At 40.0% G+C, this 19,943-nt stretch overlaps 2 protein-coding genes across 3 annotated transcripts; one reads left to right on the forward strand and one right to left on the reverse strand.

Moving 5' to 3' along the window:
• Nucleotides 1–197: 197 nt before the first annotated feature.
• dazap2 (DAZ associated protein 2) lies at nucleotides 198–7,424 on the forward strand. 2 transcript variants are annotated; one of them, XM_085782750.1, is made up of 5 exons: nucleotides 198–335; nucleotides 1,633–1,751; nucleotides 2,397–2,645; nucleotides 3,176–3,238; nucleotides 4,382–7,424. In XM_085782750.1, the coding sequence occupies exons 1-5, from the start codon at nucleotides 323–325 to the stop codon at nucleotides 4,508–4,510; spliced, it is 573 nt and encodes a 190-aa protein (XP_085638876.1). In that variant the 5' UTR covers nucleotides 198–322; the 3' UTR covers nucleotides 4,511–7,424. The 2 variants fall into 2 exon arrangements, with proteins under 2 accessions (XP_085638876.1, XP_085638877.1); XM_085782751.1 differs by lacking the exon at nucleotides 3,176–3,238.
• A 2,382-nt stretch (nucleotides 7,425–9,806) lies between these two features.
• LOC146985023 (uncharacterized) lies at nucleotides 9,807–18,648 on the reverse strand. Its single transcript, XM_085782753.1, has 6 exons — nucleotides 18,378–18,648; nucleotides 17,680–17,711; nucleotides 12,472–12,507; nucleotides 12,293–12,355; nucleotides 11,333–11,380; nucleotides 9,807–10,680 (listed from the first exon to the last, which is right to left on the reverse strand). Exons 2-6 carry the CDS (start codon nucleotides 17,684–17,686, stop codon nucleotides 10,505–10,507), a joined length of 330 nt encoding a protein of 109 aa, XP_085638879.1. The 5' UTR covers nucleotides 17,687–17,711; nucleotides 18,378–18,648; the 3' UTR covers nucleotides 9,807–10,504.
• Between the last annotated feature and the right edge of the window lie 1,295 nt (nucleotides 18,649–19,943).

Here is a 19,943-nt window from a genome sequence, read left to right on the forward strand (position 1 = left end):
CTTTAAAAAATAAAAAGGGAAAAGAAAAGCGCCACTTCCCGCCTCTGACCTGTAGGGGGGCGCTCGAGCTGCCTGAGACCCTTTTTACGTGCTACGTTCGCTACGTTACGTTACGTTACGTCGACCGAACGTCCAGCGAGCGACGGCGACGACGGAGAGAGCGAGTGACGTCACCACTTCCACAACAACAAGAAGCTTGAAAAACAAGGAAGTGGATGAAGCAGCCCGTAACCTGTTATAAGGCCGTGACTACATACGCAGAGTCTCCCTCTCTCTCGTTCAATCATCTGATATTCCTCAGCATCCGGATCAGTCCACAACAATGAACAACAAAGGTATTTGTCCAGACGTTGTTTGGGAGATGAGTCAACTGTTCGTTAAATAGGAGGACGCGGACGTTTAAAACGAGTTAAAGATGATGATGAGGAGGGAGGAGGGGGGGAGAGAGCTGTCGTTATGGCCATCTGAAGGAGAGAGGACTTCACGTTTAGCTACGTACATGACAATAAACGGACGCTTTGTGGGTGAAACACGGAGCACAGTCATGTTAAAACTTAGGACATCCAGTTTTGGCATTTAATACTAAAGCCGTTTACAACGAACTGTCACGTTATCTCCTCTAAGTCACATATTAGCATCACTACAAAAAAAAAAAAAACAGGCGATTTTAAAGGCAAACATGACACGGTTTCCTTTTTGTTTTGTAAGACCCACGCAGGGGAATTCAGATATGTACCATGTAATATCTTTCTCTCCTGTGTATAAATAAGTTAACGGGTGTATTTTATCCTTTTTAGTGCTATTATTTAGAACTTGTTTTACCGTACAGTTTTACATAAAAAGAGCGTTAATCTCCAACTGTTCTGATAATCGTTTTATAAGTGTGAGTCATTTCCTAAGGCAAAAATGTGTGGGGAAAAAAATCTCAGATATTATTTAATGTGTATTTAAATCTTATATTATATAACTGCCAAAAGTTTTCGTTTATAATGTATATAATAGCTGTAAATACTCCAGCTGAAATGTTTTATTAAATCAGGAAGTAATTTACATAAAAGGAGAACTAGCATCATGACTAATGAATACAATTTAAAAGATTAGTTAGTTAATTAATTGGTCACTGGTCAAAATTAGTCAACAACTAATTAGAGGTTTATTTAGTGGAGGAAGGGCAAAGATTACTTCCTCAACTGGGACTAATTGTAGTTTTCTTTGTCTTCCCACCACACAAAACAAAACCTTAAGGCATTAACGTGGCTTTCTGTGAATAGAAAAAACGGATTTATTAACACAATAGAGAGCAGATGAATCAATAATGACAATAAAAATCATAATGCCATATTTATAATTTGGCCTTTTTGGTGCAGTTTTGCCAAGTTTACTACATTTTACCAAGGCCTCTCATTCTTATTCTCTATGTCCATGTTTAATATCAACATATATGTGGTATTGTTGCTGATAATGTGATATTCTTCCCCTTTGTCTGTGACAGTTAAAATCTGATTGTTTACACAGAAGTGTTGCAACTCAAAATCACAGTCGCTCACTCACTCGGCCTGAGATTGCGTCGCGTCACTCATTGTTCAGACTGTAAACAAACTCTTTGCTTTAAAGGAAAATGTTGTTTTGCAGGTTCATATCCACAGCAGGCTGTGTACCCTCAGCAGAGCACTGCACCTGTATACCCTCCTGCTATGCAAATGTCTCCTCAGGCACCTCCTTACACAGACACACCACCTGCATATTCTGAGGTAATTATTATTACATCCATAACTCATACAATTACAACTCATGGTGACCTGTCAAAGCACAGGGTTCCTACACAAGTATGGAAAAGTATGGTATTTGATTTTATAGATTTCCAGGTCTGGAAATGTATGGAAAATGGAAACTATTGTATGGAAATATATTTATCTTACCACTTACCTGGGTTTGGTCTCATCTGAAGTTATTTGGGTTAATTATTTTGTATGCACTATTGTACCTAGCTACAATCTCCAGGAAATGATTTGGTTACATAATGGCATACACATGAAAACAAATGATAAATTGCATGCTTTTTTTTATATTATGCACATCTATTTACTCAAATATCACAAATAATTTGAATTTTTTTTACCGAGAAGTCTGGAAATTAGGGTCTGGAAAAAGTATGGATAGCCTGCAAGCTTATGAATTATGTGGAGAGTTGATTCTCTATCTGTGTGTCTGTCTCTTTCTCTCTCTCTTTCTTAAATCTGTTTTATCATGTTTGTTGTTGATATGGACCGCTTATTGTGTCTGCAATAAAGATTAATAATAATAGGAATTTGGAAATTTCAAATGTGTAGGAACCCTGAAAGCAGTTTTTAACCCTGTATATGTGTGTGTGTCTATGTCTTGTCTTGTGTTTGCAGATATACCAGCCCAGATATGTGCTTCCACCTCAGGTGCCTGGTCAGATGCCTCAGATGTCCTCTCACTACCCTGGTGCTCAGGTGTTCATGCCCATGCAGCCACCCATGGCCGTCGGACCAGTGAGCCAGAATGTCCCCATGGCTTACTACCCCATGGGAGCCATGTACCCGCACGGCTCAACAGTGATGGTGGACAGCGGCTTCGATGCTGGTGCTCGCTTCACAGCAGGCAGCAGCGTTTCCATCCCAGTGAGTGTCTGTCCGCCGCCTCACCTCAACGATATATAGTTGAGGACGAAATTATTAACCCCCCTGCCCTATGAAGATTTCACTTCAACAGAGCAAAGATTTTGAACATATAGTTGTATTTTTGAGGCTTATATTAATCTACTTTGCACACAGACACAGAGTTATTTCACAAAAACCAAATGACGGTCAAAATGATGACACTAATAGTCAACTGCGTATCCTTTTTGAAGCTTTATTGTCATTGTAAAGAAGGAATACAACAAAATATACACAAAATAACATACACAACAAGACTGGACTAGGAAAAAATGAAGAATAAATTAATAAGATATATAAATAGACTAATAAAGTAACAGTGCAAAAAAAGGGAGTGTATGGCCTTTGGAAAGAAGCTGTTCAGGAGTCAGTTTGTGCGCGTTTTGATTTGCCTGTATCGCTCTGCGGAGGTAGCGAGTGTCGGCGATGCCCTCATGTGTTGGGCAAGATGCAGCCGATGATTTTTTTCTCGCTGCTTTTGTGATCCTCTGCAGAGCTGCGTTGTCGGCTGCAGAGCATGCGCCGCACCATACCGTGATGCCGTACGTCAGGAACAGGTAACGCAGCCTCCACTCGTTTTGTTTTGGTTTTTTCAACAAGTCTCTGACACGTCTCCATGTGGAATCCCAGCCCGCTCTTCTTCTTCTTCTTCTTCTTTGGGAAATCTCTCCAGCTCCTACAGATTTCATGGCCTTATCCAGGAAAAAAGGATACGCAACTGACTATTAGCATCAGGGGGGGTAATCATTTTGAGGACACAATAGTAGGTAGAACATGCACATCCAAAGTATTACAGGTGCAGGACTAAGAAACAAGCAGACTTTTAGAAAAAGGGGGAAGACCGCACACTGTTGTAGCTCCTCAGATGTTTATTGTAGGCTATAAGATCAACGTTTCGATCCTGACGAAGATCTATGTGATCGAAACGTTGATCTTATAGCCTACAATAAACATTAACTAAAGGCATCCAAGATGCTACTGTTGTAGCTCCTCAGATCTTTATTGGAGGCTATAAGATCAACGTTTCAATCACATAGATCTCCGTCAGGATCTATGTGATCGAAACTTTACTTCAATAAACATCTGAGGAGCTACAACAGTGTGTGGATTTCACCCTTTTTCTAAAAGGCTAATAATTTTGGCCCTTGGTTTTTGTGAAAAGGGCAAAGCAAGGCAAGGCAGTTTTATTTGTATAGCCCATTTTTACAAACAGACTGTCTTAGAGGGCTTTACACAGCATCATAACAACATCCTCTGCCCTTAGACCCTCACATCGACTGAGCGAAAAACTCCATAGAAAACCCTTTTAACAGGAAATAAATAGGAGAAACCTCAGGATGAGCAACAGAGGAGGGATCCTTCACCCAGGACGGGTAGACAGATACAGACAAGAAAACAGTTTACAACAGAGAATATGGAAAAACATGGAGATGGTAATCCGCTTGTGTGCAAAGTAAAGCATCGAAATACAACTATGATGTTTGAAAAAGCTGTGTTAAGACACAAGAAATCTTTGCTCTGTTTAACAGCACTTGGGAAATACTTACAAGAAAGGGACATTTTCATAATAAGGAGGCTAATAATTTCGTAAGACGCCATATCGACCGCAGTTAGCATGCTGCTGAGATGTGGATAGTCGTCACATCTTATCTCATGTCTGTTTGTTTGTTTGTGCTTGTTTCTCCCTCTCTCCTCTGCAGCCCCCTCCTCCTGGACACCCCCCCAACGCCGCTCAGCTGGCTGCCATGCAGAATGCCAACGTTGTAATGTCACAGCGCAAGAGTAACTTCTTCCTGGGTGGATCCAGTGGAGGGTATACCATCTGGTAACAGCAACTTCTCGACTCCTTCATCATGCCTAAACCGTGTCCCCGTCCCAAATGACGCCCCAGTTCTACCCCCATCCCATATGCCACCCTCTTCAGGCTGCTTGGCCATGCCACAATACTGATATCACCTAACGGAATGTAATATTTTAGAGCCCTTGTGAAAGGTACAGTACTCCACTTGTGACCTAGAGATCAAACGATAAATGCCACTGCCTGGAGAGGATAAATACGAAAATTTTTAAATGTTGTAGAATTCATGCCATACCTCCTCACTGGGTCTAACCTCTTTGGTCATCCCAGATTGGACCTCTTTCAGGCGTTTTGTTGAAGAGACCTGGTCTCCTTTGATCAAACGGATCACAGATTACATTGAGATGTTCTTGTATACCTGTAAAAGCTACGTAAATGAAATGTTGAATTATCAGACCCGCATTATTTAGTTTAGCTGCTTTATGGTGAAAGTGAAACGCAGTTACAAAGTTGCAGTTAAAGCTCAAAAAAAAAAGAAGAAATCTCCACTTGTCTTTTTTGAAAACTTTTAGTGTAGTAAAATTAATAGATGTGTAATAGTTCCATGTAAATACCAGTATGATGATGACGACGATGATGATGACGACGATGATCAAGAGAAATGACATCTCAACTATACAACAACAACAAAAAAAATCTGCATCTTGGATGCCTTTAGTTAGAATTGTCTTGTCTTTTGCACAGTATCTTAAAAAAGAAGAAAAACGTGGCCAATCTGTTGCACAGTGAACTGCCAATCTGACAGATTGTTACTTTGAGATCACTTGTAAATTAAAGAAATTGAATTAAAGCAAATAATTTGAAGTAAAGTTTCCATGCAATATCCAAAGTGAATTACTGTACCTTGTTGGGCACCTTGTAGATGAATATAGTCAAGTGCCAAAGAGCACTGGGGATAGCCCTAATTTAAAGCAAATTAACTTCAGTAAACTTAAAGGAAAGAAATTTAAAGTAAATCCAAATAGTAAGTTGAATGGGAAGGGGTGGTTGGTGTAACATTTTAGCTTTTTTTTTTTTCTTTCTTTCGTTCTTTTATTTTTTTGTCTCCTGTTTCTATTTCACAGTCGGATACCCAGAGTTTATACACTAAATGTTTATTGTACAGGTTTCAAGAAGTACTCTCCACCGTTTCTCTCTCACAGAGTATGGTTTGGTATCATCCAGTTAGAGGAATGTCACCTTTGTGATTTAGCGTTAGTCGACGTTTTCTAAAAAAAAAAATAAGGTTGAGGAGACTTCAAAATGTTCCAGTGTTTTTTCGTTTTTTTTCTTCCTTCATGACTTTTTTCCACATTCAAGTGATTTACATGGGTAGTTAGGCTAATCGGTTTTGTTTAGTATAACCAATGAGCTGGTTGTACCAAAGATTTGGTCTTACGATGCACTTATGTTTGGTTGTGACTGTAGATTTTCTTTAATTTGAAGGTCACAATTTAAAAGCAAACATATCATGGAAACGAGCAGTTTTAGGAAGATTGTCGGCGGAGTCTGACACGACTGCACTTGTTGATGTGTTATCGTCACTTTATGTGGGTCACTTGCATCCTTTTAAGTTGTTGCATACTTTTGCACCTTTTTGCTATGTACAAATTTGATTAAATACTTTTTATCTGAGATGCACTGCTAAGCAAATCTTGAGAAGTTGCAGACAAGGGGCTACTCTCTCTCTCTCTCTTTTTTTAAAAATTCTGGTTTCATGTCTTTTTAAAAGGAAAGCTGTGAGATTTTTGAACATTTTTAGATTTAAGAAGAAAAAAAAAGGCTTCTTTTTCATCGAGTCTATTCCATTTTAAAGTAATGTCAAGATGTGTCGTGTTGTTCAAGTAGATTGAAAAGTGTATGCAAACTTTTCTTCTTTTTTTGCAGTGAGGCTATTGTCACTGTCAGCATAACTGTTACTTTCCAAGACATTTTTTTTGTGCTGCTAATTAAACCTCTTTAGAATATTTACATCATACATTTATCATGCAAACTTAAATAAAATATCTGAAACTAGGTAAGTCTGTGTGGATACCATCGACTGATATCTGTAGATGTTCTTCATTTTCGGTGTCTGGTAGCGTCAATGTGTCACTGGGTATCCGACATACCATACATATATATATATATATATATATATCTAAGTCTATATATATATATCAAGTTTTAACAGCTGTGGCCTTCAGGGAACAGACATTCAGTTGGTTTTTCTCAGTGTTATTTCAGTCAGAAAAAAAAGAGCAGCTGTCTTTAAAAAGGCCGCTGACCCTCGTCGTCCTCCGTGCACAAAAAGCTCCTATAGCAAACGTGACTGACGCGTCTTGAAGTGTTTGTTTTTTATTAATAAAGAAAAGGCTCAGTGTGGATTTTACTATCTCGTACGGCTCTGCAGGTGAAGAGGCCACAGCTATCAAAACTTCCCCTAAAAAAAAAAAAAAAAAAATGATTCCAATAAATGTTTTCTTTTATTTTTACGTTTTTTTTTGTTGTTTTTTGTTTTTTAATTTTTCCATCTCTGCTCTGATTGTTTGTTAAGCAGCATAATGGTGGCTTTGTCCCAGCAATATGAAGTACTGTAAACTACAGCTGACCAGTAGATGCTATGCCAACCACAGCCAGCAAAATGGATCACTCTTTGGTGAAGGATTATGGACATTTATAGTTCAGGGATTCTCTTGACAATATTTTGTAAAAATAGATGTATGTACTAAAGTGATGTGATGGACTTTGGTACACATTCTATCTTTTAAGATTACTAAAGGAGATGAGTGTCACTACAGTTTGCTGAGACGTGTCAAAGGTGGAATACTTTGAAAAAAAAGAACTTAGGTGCACTTAACTTTTTTATACTAAACTTAAAATTTAAAATGTAAGTTTAGAATAAAGGTTATTTTGGAAATTTCAAACGTTGCATGTTTTGTCATTTTAATTTTTACTTACATGTACATTGTATTAGGTATTGATTATTGGTAGAGTTAAAACGCGGGATTGTGATATGAGACTTAGATTGACTTAAAACGGGGGACTTAGGTTTTATTGTACTGTTGTGGCCAGACTGCATCATGGGTAATTTCGTATAGTTTCATCGACTTATTTACTCAGCCGTCATCCAAAGTAATCTTCATCAACCAGTTTTATTTTCATTTTCTTGTACGAACAAAAAAAAAGAACCAAGTCACATCTAAAATATGTTCACTTTGATATAAAAAGGTACTGAGTTTTAAATTTGATTCTGTATTTTTTTGATTTTTTTTTTTGGTAAAGTCATCGATCTTCTTTGCCGTCATTCAGTCACATCTGTTACTGTCCACTCCACGTGAACTCACGCTCCTCTCTGAAGTTTCATCATATTCATTCATATTTGTTGTTGACGCTGACATAAAGGTTTTGATTCATGTCTGTTGTAATTCTTTGAAGCTGAGGTTTTTGTTGTGCTGGTTTCCAATGGAGACGATCAACCGAAGACTTAAAACATTCATTCATTCATGCACCACATGGCTGATTTTACTAACTTTTTTTGCGAGGGCGGGGGCAGGACGCCGATGGATAGAGAAAGAGAGACAAACACTCACAGCTGATTCTTCGATGACCTCGGGGTCAAGCTATTTTTTGGCTTGGTGCTTCGGCCGTTTACTCAAGAACTGCTGGCCTGAACTGAACCAAACCTTCTGCAGGGAGCTGACGACATATTAGGCAAGGCAAGGCAAGGCAATTTTATTTGTATAGCCCGTTTTTACAAACAGTTTGTCTCAAAGGGCTTTACATGGCATCATAACAACATCCTCTGCCCTTAGACCCTCACATCCACTGAGGAAAAACTCCATAGAAAACCCTTTTAACAGGGAAAAAATTGGAGAAACCTCAGGGTGAGCAACAGAGGAGGGATTCCTCACCCAGGACTGGCAGACGTGCAATAGATGTTGTTATTAGTGTTTGGGGCAGATCCATTTTAGCCATTTCTCAATGACCTGGGGTTTTTTCGCTCAGCCGGGCCCTTTTTGGCCATTTACTCAAGAATTACTGCCTGAAAGAGGAACTATGCTACTATGCTTTTACCTTACCTATGCTACGAATGAATGAATTTATATTTATGTAAGTGTCATGCACCAATTAAGGTGCCCACAGCCTATAAGGGCTTACAAGACACATTTCATATTTAGACAACAAACAAAAATCTCATGGAATTTACTTTTTCTTAGTGTCCAGGCACTTTTTATGAAAGTAGCTATAGTAAAGACTTCTTTTCTGAAGAACCATTCCAACTTTACCTCATCATCAACCCAAAACAACTACATGTTTACCTTAATTAAACAAACAGCCTCAGAGTAATAGTAATAGTGCTGGTTAAATCAATGACTTGGGAGAGTGGAGGGTCTCTGCCTTCCACCTAGCGTCTCTTGGCTGAAAACCAACCTTGTAAGATCAGAGCTCCCTTGTTTATGACAGATAAGACTACACAAATATACACATTGTAACATGGTAGATGATATAATGTTATCCACTGCTCTATGTATTTATTTCTTCTCGACTCGTTAAAAACAAATGCACACAGCCGAGAGGAAAAGAGACTGGACTTGCATAGTTCCCCTTTAATCCGATTCAAACTTCCCCTGAGGCCATAATATCCAAATTTGGGCCTGAAGCCGAAACCCGGGGTCAGAAACTTCACCTTTAGACTGTTAATGTCTCAGGTTGAGGGGCCTAAGCTGTAAAATAAAAAAAAAACAAAGGCCCCGGATGACAGATTCAACCTTCTGCACATAACGGTTGAGCTGTAGAGCTGCACTGCTGTTGTGTGGGACTTTATTTTATTGGATGTGATATTTAGGCGTGTCTTCTTAACAGATTCATCGTAGTGAGGCTAAAAACAGGGGGTTTCATGATTCCCGGACTGTGGGTTTCCCCCTCGGACAACAAAATGTTGGACAAAGCCGTCACCTTTACTTTACTTGACTTCACTTCCCGGTGCCTCTGGGATCCTGAGTATGTTATTTGATCCCAAAGACACTGAACAGTTGAGCCAAGATGATCTAATACTGCTGTAAAAGTCTGTCCCCAGTTAGTTTTTATAACAGTTTCTGACTCTGGGAAAGAAGGAAAAAATTCCCCCAAAACGACTCAAACTTGAAACATCTCTTCAACTAAAACCACACACATTTAGTCCAATTGACATAATCTCATTTCTTTTCATATTTAAAATCTCCGTGCATTGATCGTCCATTATGGAGCTGGTGATTACTGCGACACTGCTCATTAAAAAACACATGAAACACGACTTCAGGCTGTGACACTGTAAAGGACACGAGTCCAAAAACAAGTTTTATTGCCTCCATATTTATCTGAAAAAGGGAAGCCACCAGTAACAATGTCTGGAAATGAGTTATACATAAAAAAAAAAGGCCAAACAAATAAAGTTTGCTGTACTTTTTCTTTTTTTAAACTATAGCTTATCAAATAACTGCATAGAAAACCACTAATATAACTTTAAAAGCAAATCAATATAAAAGTAACTGCACTCAGCAGCAGCAGAATATGTCGTTACAAAGTTTGATGAGAGAGAAAAAAAAACCGAAGAGCTGATTAACTGTGGAACTTGGAGCTGCTGAGTTTGTGTCTGTGACTGTCGACGCTTTAAAATAATAATCCCGACCACCTGTTTCACGCCTCGCCCTGCTTATGTGCACACACACACACGTGTACACACACACACCTGTTGTCTGTCACCTGCTCCACGTCCATCAGTTTTCACTCTCACAGTAATAACTTCATCTTTGGTTTTTGTTTTGTTTTTTTTGCTTTTCCTGCATGTGTGCATTTGTTGCTTTAAGGCAAAAAATCTGAATCAAAGTATTCCTCTGAGCGGTGTGCAGCGAAACACGGATACAGAAAATAAAACACACACACAGTCCTATGTCTCCCTCAGGCCTCCACACACTCTTCCTCTTCTTCCTTTTCTTCTCCTCTTGTCTTAAGTCGTGCACCACGTTCAGATGAAGTACTCTTTCTTCTCGCTCGCTGCCTGGTTGCTGGTGAACTCCTCGTCGGGGTCTTCGCCTGGAGCCAGCTCGCCTGTCGTCCTGTAGTCGCCTTTATTGTGGCAGAGGTATCGGTAAAGCAGGAAGCCCAGAACAGCTACTGTCACCAGGATGAGAACAATAACCACTAGAGGGGAAGAAAAAAAGAAAAAAAAGAATAAAATGTTGTTTTTAAAGCCCCAGTATGTAACTTATTTGGCTTTTGATTAGCAAAAATCAAATATTGCTTTCATAAATACGTATTTCACTGAAGTTGAATCACACCCGCATACAAATGAAAGCTTTCTCGTACCTTAGAATGAGTTGTTACAAGTCGTTACAAATACATAAGTGGGTATGTAAGTAAGTAAACTGTCACCACTGTGTAGTGTGAGGAAGGACGGAGGCACTGGTGTTGCATTCAGGTGCAGTCAGGCAGACGGCCGTCGGCAAACCAACCGGATGTCATTTTACTCGACGAGAGAAAGACGGTAAAACGTGGGTCAGGTAAACAAAATACGACATCACCATGACAACATATTGTCACGCCTGTATTGTTTTGCCTCGTGCTGGCGGACCACTTGTTTACATAGACGCTTGTTTATCCTGTTACATGCAGCGTCTGTTGTCTGTCTGACGTCTGCCCGATTTCACGTGAATGCAACATCAAGAATACGTTCGGATATGCAACCGCACCGCTAGATGGGGGGAATTCCTACACATGATACCTTTAAAAAAAAAAAGATGCTGTAAGACTTCACAATGTGACACACATAAACCATGAATGAACAGTTAGTTACCTGCAATAACAGCCGAGTCGGCGGTGGCGGGGGCGGCTGTCGTTACCACTGAGTAAACAAAACAGAACAAAACAAAAACAAAAACAAAACAAAACCAGTCTGTTAGTTTGGCAGCAAAGAGATAAAGTGGTAAAAAGTCACAAGCGTCTTTTTCTACTGAGAGGAAACAAACCATCCCGTGTCTCACAAGTAACAAGGAGGAGACGGGTTTAACCCTCCTGTTGTTCTCCTGGGTTAGGGAAGGAAGGAAGGACGAAGGGAAGGAAGGAAGGAAGGACAAAGTAAGAGATGGGAGGAAAGAAGGAAGGGGAAAAGGAAGGTAAGATAGATGAACAGATTGGGTCAATTGGGTCAAAAAGGAAGTGAGAAGTAAGGATGAAGGAAGGAAGGAAGGAAGGAAGGAAGGAAGGATTGTGGAAAGAAGGAAGGAAAAAGGAAGGAAAGAAATATGAAGGGAGGGAACAGATAAGGTTAAGGAAGGAAGCAGAAGGACGGACGAAGATTGGGTCAATAAGAGATGGGAGGAAAGAAGGAAGGGGAAAAGGAAGGTAAGATAGATGAACAGATTGGGTCAATTGGGTCAAAAAGGAAGTGAGAAGTAAGGATGAAGGAAGGAAGGAAGGAAGGAAGGAAGGAAGGATTGTGGAAAGAAGGAAGGAAAAAGAAAGGAAAAAGAAATATGGAGGGAGGGAACAGATTGGGTCAATTAGATCAAAAGAGGAAAGAAGAAGAAGGAAGAAGTAAGGACGGAAGGAAGGAAGGGAAAAAGGAAGGAAAGAAAAGTGGAGGGAAGGAACAGATTAGGTTAAAGAAGGAAGGAAGGATTGTGGAAAGGAGAAAGGGAGAAAGGAAGGATGCAGGGAGGGAACAGATTGGGTCGATTTGACCCAGAAGGACAACAGGAGGGTTAAGAAAACATAACTTAAAAAAAGCGTAGGAGTGAAGGAGTGAAGGAGTCACCCTGAATCATGGTGGTGACGTCCGCCTGAGTGGGATGTGACGTCACAGCCTCCATATCTGATGCTGAGAGAGAGAAAAAAACAATAATTAACAACACACAATAAAGAGTATGTGTTACTAAAAGAGCATCAACTCTACGGTTAATAAGGAGCGAGTGGATTCAGTTCAGTGTTACTTACTCGTGGAGTCTGTTGTTAACGGCACCATATCTGAACCTGAAAGATCAAAAAAAAAAAGCAGGTTAAACGTGTCACTGTGCTCTTATCTGCAGCCCACAGTGTGTGTTCATCTCTGTCCGAGCATGTAGGCCTATGCATGTGTGTGAGAGACTTGTATAACTGCATAGCTGCTGCTGCTGCAAGAGGAGGAGGAGGAGGAGGAGGAGGAGTTGAATATTAAGAGTTGTGACACAATAATCTGATTATTATTAAAGGGCCGGAGCTGAAACAAACCTGTCAACCTCCTGTTTATTCCCTGAACCCTCGGTGACGCAGCAAGTTAATCAGAGAACAACAACAACGTCGACGATGTGGGTAAATGTAACAATACCACACTATTAAAACCAGCTAAAGCAGAAGTAAACGGGTATTATCATCAGCAAAAAAGAAACGACAGCTTACGGAGAATTAAGCCGCAGGTAAAAACAAAAAACAAAATGCCAAACATTCTTTTGTTCTTCTCATTTTACACGACTGCAAACTGAAGTTTCTCACATTTATTAAGACAATTGAAGGCATCACACTGAGCAGAGATGTTATTATTATTATTTTTACACCGTTTGCTGATGATTAATGAGGCTGCTGCAGCTCACTATTATTCTCACTACTGATTAATCCGATGTTGTGATGAAGTACCGCTCCCTCTCAATCATTTACTTCACTGGAAAACAACTAAAATGTAACTTCAGACTATAAACCAGATTGGAAAGTTCAGGAAAACCTTGAGAGAGAGAGGGAGGGGGGTAAAACCCTGCTGCTGGGCCCCCGTTGACCCCGATATCTACCCCACACTCACGTTTCCTGTGCACTTCCTCACTCCCTGGACGACGAGATGGAAATTAGCTCTTGAGCCGAATCTGGCATGTTTACAACAAATTATTTTTGTATGTTGCAGAGTGAGTCCCGTTACAATTTGTGTTGTAATGTTCGCTGAAATTTGAAGATAAATGGTTTGAAAATGTTCTATTAAAACCAAAATTAAAGGACATATACGCAGATTAAATCTAACTTTGGCCCTGAATTATATGTTACATCACATTTACAGAGAAGTCAAAGATCTTTAGTTGAACAGCTGAGATCTGGTATTCTTCCTCTGGCCACTGAGGTCGGTCGTTTTAAAAATATTCCAGAGAATAGAATATGTGAAATGTGTGAGTTAGATGAAGTAGAAAGTGAGTCTTGTTTCCTTTTATATTGCACAACGTATGATGATTTGAGGGAGGTATTATTACATGAAATCTGTGGACAAAACCCTGAAATATTTTGGAAATGATAAGCTGGTTGTTTAATTTCAGTGTGTTTGAGACTGCTGGTTTTATTTCTAAAGCCTGGAAAAGAAGACAGGAACATTTGTTTAATTAGTTTATGATTTCCCTTGAACCCTGGCATTGCTTTCTTTTTCTTTTTTCGGATAATGGTTTGAACCCCTGTTTGTTTTCTTATTTCCTTGATGTGTTGATGATGTGCTCTGGTCCTGGTTTGTTTTCTGGGCATACAGAAGTATGCATGACACAATAATAAAAGTCATTCATTCATTCACAAATAAACGAATAAATGAAATGAGCATATGAATGAAACATAACAGCAGACCAACTGAGGAGAAAACTAAAAACCAGGCGACAGCACCAGCTCCAGGACTCTCTGCTCCAGCTATTTTGAGAAAAAGTCCAGAACAGAGCCGGTGCTAAAGAAACCAGATCCCCGCTAACAGAACCACACACGGCTCCAGGCCGGTGGCTCTGACCTCCTGACGTCTCCTGGTCACCATCCACCTGCACACAGCAGCGAGGCAGCCATCTCTACAGAAACATCCTGGACTCACGGTCCCAAGGGCAAACAAGAACATTTATAAGAAATATTTTGTTCCATGTGCGATAGAAACACTCTGCACCTGATTTTAAGTAAATTTCCCCCTTTTTTTAACCTATTGTTGCTTTAGGAGTTCCAGGGGGGGGTCCGGCTGGCAACGGGTTTTCATATAATGGCGGCAGATAGAGTTCACTTTTGAATCGTCCACAACACACACTATGAAACATCCAGATACCTCCATACTGCTTGTCTGTACTGACCCAAGTGTCCTGAAGCCGCCACATGAAAAAGTTGTTCGGAAAAAATGGATTTTATCTCTGTTTTTATCCTTGTTGTAGCAGTAGCTCCCAGTGGCTGCACGAGATTTGCTGCGAGATGTTCTTCCTTGTTTACATCATACATCCAGTGGTTTACAACGACGAACGAACATCTCGCAGCAAATCTCTCTCTGGCTAAGTTTACAAATGTTTGTCATTCATGTTTGTCTTTGTGTGTGAAAGGCAAGTAAAAAAAAGCAAAAGCAATGGAACTATCTGTCTGTCGTTCTTCATTGAGAAGTTGAATTTTGTTATGCAACATTTTGGTGCCGAAACCCGGGAAGAGGGGGTAAGAAGAGATGAAAAGTCTTAGATGCATGACAATAAAGAAGAAAGAAAAGAACAATGGCTGATCGACTGAAAAAGAAAAGAACCACAGTCAGTGCGTCTACAACCAGGATAATAAGTAAGGTTGACGATGAACTCAGTAAGGAATCACCGGATCCTGATTTACTTGAGGAGTTCTTGGAACAGTTGCTATTAAAAGAAGAATGGTTAGATAAATTTGATGAAGAAATCGAAGAGGAGACAAAGACGGAGGACTTGGAGGAGAAAGTTTCAAGATCCTTGGAATATAAGGAACACATAACTAAGCGAAAAACAAAAATAAAGCGAGTGATCAGGAGAGCGCAAGGAGATGCAAGCTCTGTGACATCTTCTGAAGTACACGTTAAGCATCAAAACGTGAAATTGCCCAAACTTGTGATTGAGAAATACACAGGGGATATTAGCCATCTCTACAGAAACATCCTGGACTCACGGTTCCAAGGGCAAACAAGAACATTTATAAGAAATATTTTGTTCCATGTGCGATAGAAACACTCTGCACCTGATTTTAAGTAAATTTCCCCCTTTTTTTAACCTATTGTTGCTTTAGGGGATATTAGCCTCTGGGAGCATTTTTGGGGACAGTTTGAGACGGCTGTGCATGGAAATCCCAGTCTGACGAAGACGGATAAGTTCAGCTACCTGCGGTCGTATCTCACAGGAGCAAAGTTCTCCAAACCCTTCCTTGGCATGACTGTGAGGAGAAAATTGGTGAATTATCGCCCTTTTGGGTGAAGTATCCCTTTAAACTAAACTAAACTAGACTTCTTCAGTGGATTCAGCATTAGAGGAAAGAGAGATCACCACGGTAACAGAGGTTGGTGTGTGTGTGTGTGTGTGTGTGTGTGTGTGTGTGTGTGTGTGTGTGTGTGTGTGTGTGTCAGGTCCACTGGTCCACTTCCTGTTTGTCCTCTAATCCAGAGCTCATCAAAAACTGTCGCTCCAGGAACTTCACTGTCATTGGCTGCTTCACTGATGCAGCTGATAAGTGTGAGTGTCGGAGACAAAACAGGACTTTGACAGCTGGTGTCCGTTCAACTGACTCTGAATAAACAACAGTCAAAGAGGTGGTGACGGATTCATTCACCCACGACAACACACACACACACACACACCTGTGAATTTCAGGGTGGAGACTTTAGATAAACATCATTAACCCACTAGAGAGATAGATGATTACTCTGCGCAAATAGGACTTTTTAAAACAATAGTCACCGCCTCTGATCGAGGTCAATGACTCTTCACCCTCTTCCAGTCTCGCCCAGTCAGGCTTCATCTTCTTTATTATCAAATTAGTGTTAATGTTTACAGTTGTTGTGTCCTTTTTATACTTATATTTCTATATTCTTTATTTTTGCACTGCTCTTCTTATCCAGTTTTTGTTTAGATGTTTCTGCGGCTGCTATGACATTTCAATTTCCCTCCAGGATTAATAAAGTTTATCCATCTATCTATCTATCTATCTATCTATCTATCTATCTATCTATCTATCTATCTATCTATCTATTGTTTTTTGCACATATAACCTGCATAAACAATGAAAATAGTGAAATTAAACATTGTGCAGGAGGGTTATGAAAATACCTCCTCTATGTAAAAAAAACCCCAAAAAACACCAAAAAATCAGCAGTGGTCTTCAAAGTAAGAAGATAATACAGAAATTCATAACATAAAAAATAGAAAGATACTACTATCTATCTATCTATCTATCTATCTATCTATCTATCTATCTATCTATCTATCTATCTATCTATCTATTGTATATTTAACTCATATCTAACCAGGGATCGGTTCTTGCTAAACTAAACACTAAATAAACCGCCTCCTTTATTATGAGGGAACGACTAAGAATAAAAAAAGGATGTTGTGTTTACAATGTGTCACATGTTGAGTCTGGACCGTACGTTTACTTTTTTTGTGGGTTATCAGCCATAATCATCATCATCATCATCATCATCATCAGCTTCTTCCTGCTCCAAACTATCATCATCATTATCATCATTATTAACGGCCTTTTAAAATAAGTTCTTCGTCAGCGGAGGAGACGACTCACACTGCAGCATCTCAACACCACACAGGAAGAGAGGCTGAGTGAACGGGTCAGAGGTCAGAGGTCAAGGCTCAGTCCCCCTGGAGACACAGCGGAGGTGGTGGGAGACAGGAAGTGTACGACACCCGACTGCGGCAGCAACATCGCCCACGTATTTAAACCACAGAGACTGTGGTTTTATTTTACTTCCTGTTATTGTTGTTGTCGTCGTCAGACTGTAAACGCAACAACACCAATAACATATATTGACTAATATATGTGAAATATGTCTTTACAAAAACCGGCTGCAACCACTTCTGATCATATCATGCCTCGTGTTAACAGTGAGTGATGATCCACCTGCAATTATGTATATTAATGTCCCTCCTCTCCCTCCTCTACTCATCTGTATCCTGCTGCTGCTCTGATGCAAATTCTCTTCACACAGCTCATCTTATCTCATCTAACCGACTCCGAGGTGTCTGTGAGGTGGTTTGATTAAAACAACAAACTGTATTTAAAAATATATTCAAATGAGCACAGCACTAGTAATTCAAAACAAATGATAATGTTCTAGTTTAATTAATTAACTAACTAACTAACTAACAGGACAGTTGATGAAGGAGTCTGGGGAAGTCATAAAAATAAACATACACATATATATTGAATAAATAAATGTGCACTTACTGTTCATGGCTGCTTTTAAATTCAACGCAGACCTGTAAGAAATAGAGATTTATTAAAACTAACACAAGGTTTTTAAAAGTTATTTGATCAAATATAAACATTGTAATAGGTCATTTATTTGTTTTTTATTTTGCTTTCCAGGTTAAAATGTCAAAAACTCTCAGTTCCTATTGACATTTTGATGCTTTTCTTTGTCACGTGTGACACTGAACATCTTTGAGTTTTGGTTCATTAAAACAAGTTTGAATTGGATTGTGGGAAATATTTAGCACCTCCCTCTTTTTTTTTTAAAACAAAAAGATTCTTTCAGTTATTGATCAGTCCAGACAATAAACTGCAGATTTAATAATGAACAATCAATGTGAATAACAACAACAAGAGAGAGTGTACTCGACAGTGAGAGTGGGTGCAGTTTCTCAATCATGTCACTTTAACCCAGATGTTTAATTTTCAATGGAAAACAGCTGGTTGACACATCTTCCTCCCCCCTCCCTCCCTCCATTGTTACCGCATGTTTCATTTCTCAGCTGTTTGTCAGAGTCTAAGAGTAAACAGCTTCCTTTGACCTTTGAGGAAACCCACACACACACATACACACACACCGCTTGAGCCGCATGTTTCACACACCGAGGTGAACAACTCTCCCAACACCCAACAAACAGCCAGACATTGTTCATCACAGCTGGACTCAGTCTTACCTGGGCGCAGCTGGGCGTCTCTCTCTCTGTCTCTCTGTCTCTCACAACCCTCTGTCTGATTGTAATTAAACTTTTAACCCCGGTGGTTTCTGCTGAGGTGGAGGAATCTAACGCACTCTCTCCCTCTCTCTCTCTCTCGGAGTTTGTAACTTAAACTCCCTGTGACTCCGCTCCCTGCGCGTCCAAAAAAACTGCGTCTGTGAGAGTCTCGCTCACTAGTTTTACTTCTTCCCTGCACTCGTGAGTCATGCAGCAGGACACGCTCTCGGTTTCCGACCCCTCCCTTTCCTCCCCCAGCCCCGGCACAGATCCTCTATGGAGGCGGAGGCGTCACTGCGGCCTGTAAATACAGCACGGCGCTTCTCCGACTGGCCGCAAGGGGCGCACTGCAGGAGAAGGTAAATCTCCACAGACTGAGGTGTTAATTCAGGGGTGGGCAAATTTTTTAGCCCAAGGGTCACAATGAGTTTTAAAATTGTGAACTGGTCTAATATGACATGTTAAAGTTAAATTAGGCTATACCTAAAAGTAAAAGAAAACTTACACCTCTTTTACAGTCTATGCTGGTCACCCTTTTTTGCCAGTAGCCTACATCAAAGCTTGCATTGATTGAGATATAGGTAAAATGTTTTTTTTGTTTTTCTTTTTTTTCTCTTTTACTTAACCTTTGTTGTGCTGTCATAATTGTAACTTTATTGTTGCTGTTGTAGCGAATGTGGGCTGGAAAGGCTGAAATGTTGTTGTTGTTGTTGTTACAACTTGAAATAAAGCTTTGAAAAAAAAAAGATATAGGTAAAATGGCCGCTCCTTCTTCATGAAATATTGTTTCTTTGGGTATTGCCCATTTTTTGTATTTTCTTTCTTTCTTTCTTTCTTTCTTTCTTTCTTTCTTTCTTTCTTTCTTTTTTGTTTTGTTTTGTTTAGTGTAGTTTTTGGGGGGGTGACCCAGGAGTTTAAGATTTTGCTTTTTTTGGTTGGTCGTTACATTGGTTGGTCAACTAGTAGTTTGGTTGGTTGGTTGGATGGCTGGTCAGTCAGTTGGTCGTTTGGTTGGTTGGTTGGTTGGTTGGTTGGTTGGCCGGTCAGTCAGTTGGTCGTTTTGCTGGTTGGTCGACTAGTAGTTTGGTTGGTTGGATGGCCGGTCAGTCAGTTGGTCATTTGGTTGGTTGGTCGTTTTGTTGGTTGGTCGACTAGTAGTTTGGTTGGTTGGTTGGTTGGATGGCCGGTCAGTCAGTTGGTTGTTTGGTAGGTTGGTCGACTAGTAGTTTGGTTGGTTGGTTGGTTGGATGGCCGGTCAGTCAGTTGGTCATTTGGTTGGTTGGTCGACTAGTAGTTTGGTTGGTTGGTTGGTTGGATGGCCGGTCATTTAGTTGGTCTTTTGGTTGGTTGGTTGGTTGGTTTGTTGGTGGGTCATTTTAATTTTTGTCATATTTTTTGAGTTAACCAGTTTCGGCCAAGATGGCGACTGCAGACCAGCCCGCTCTGAGCTCAAAACCCGTTCTTTAGAAACCTGTGGGTGACGTCACGAAGGTCAACTGAACTCTATTTGTACAAAGCAGTGTTACG

The sequence above is a fragment of the Trachurus japonicus genome, chromosome 7 (assembly GCF_045865225.1).
Source record: "Trachurus japonicus isolate A0001 chromosome 7, Traja_1.0".
In the NCBI taxonomy this organism is placed as follows: domain Eukaryota; kingdom Metazoa; phylum Chordata; class Actinopteri; order Carangiformes; family Carangidae; genus Trachurus; species Trachurus japonicus.

Coding starts and splice junctions, on each gene's coding strand:
- LOC146985023 (XM_085782753.1), bottom strand. Junction 12,356..12,471: donor GTTAACAACAGACTCCACGA/GTAAGTAACACT, acceptor TCTCTCTCTCAG/CATCAGATATGGAGGCTGTG. Junction 11,381..12,292: donor CGTCACCACCATGATTCAGG/GTGACTCCTTCA, acceptor TTGTTTACTCAG/TGGTAACGACAGCCGCCCCC.
- dazap2 (XM_085782750.1), top strand. Junction 2,646..3,175: donor GCAGCAGCGTTTCCATCCCA/GTGAGTGTCTGT, acceptor GATCCTCTGCAG/AGCTGCGTTGTCGGCTGCAG. Junction 3,239..4,381: donor ATGCCGTACGTCAGGAACAG/GTAACGCAGCCT, acceptor TCTCCTCTGCAG/CCCCCTCCTCCTGGACACCC.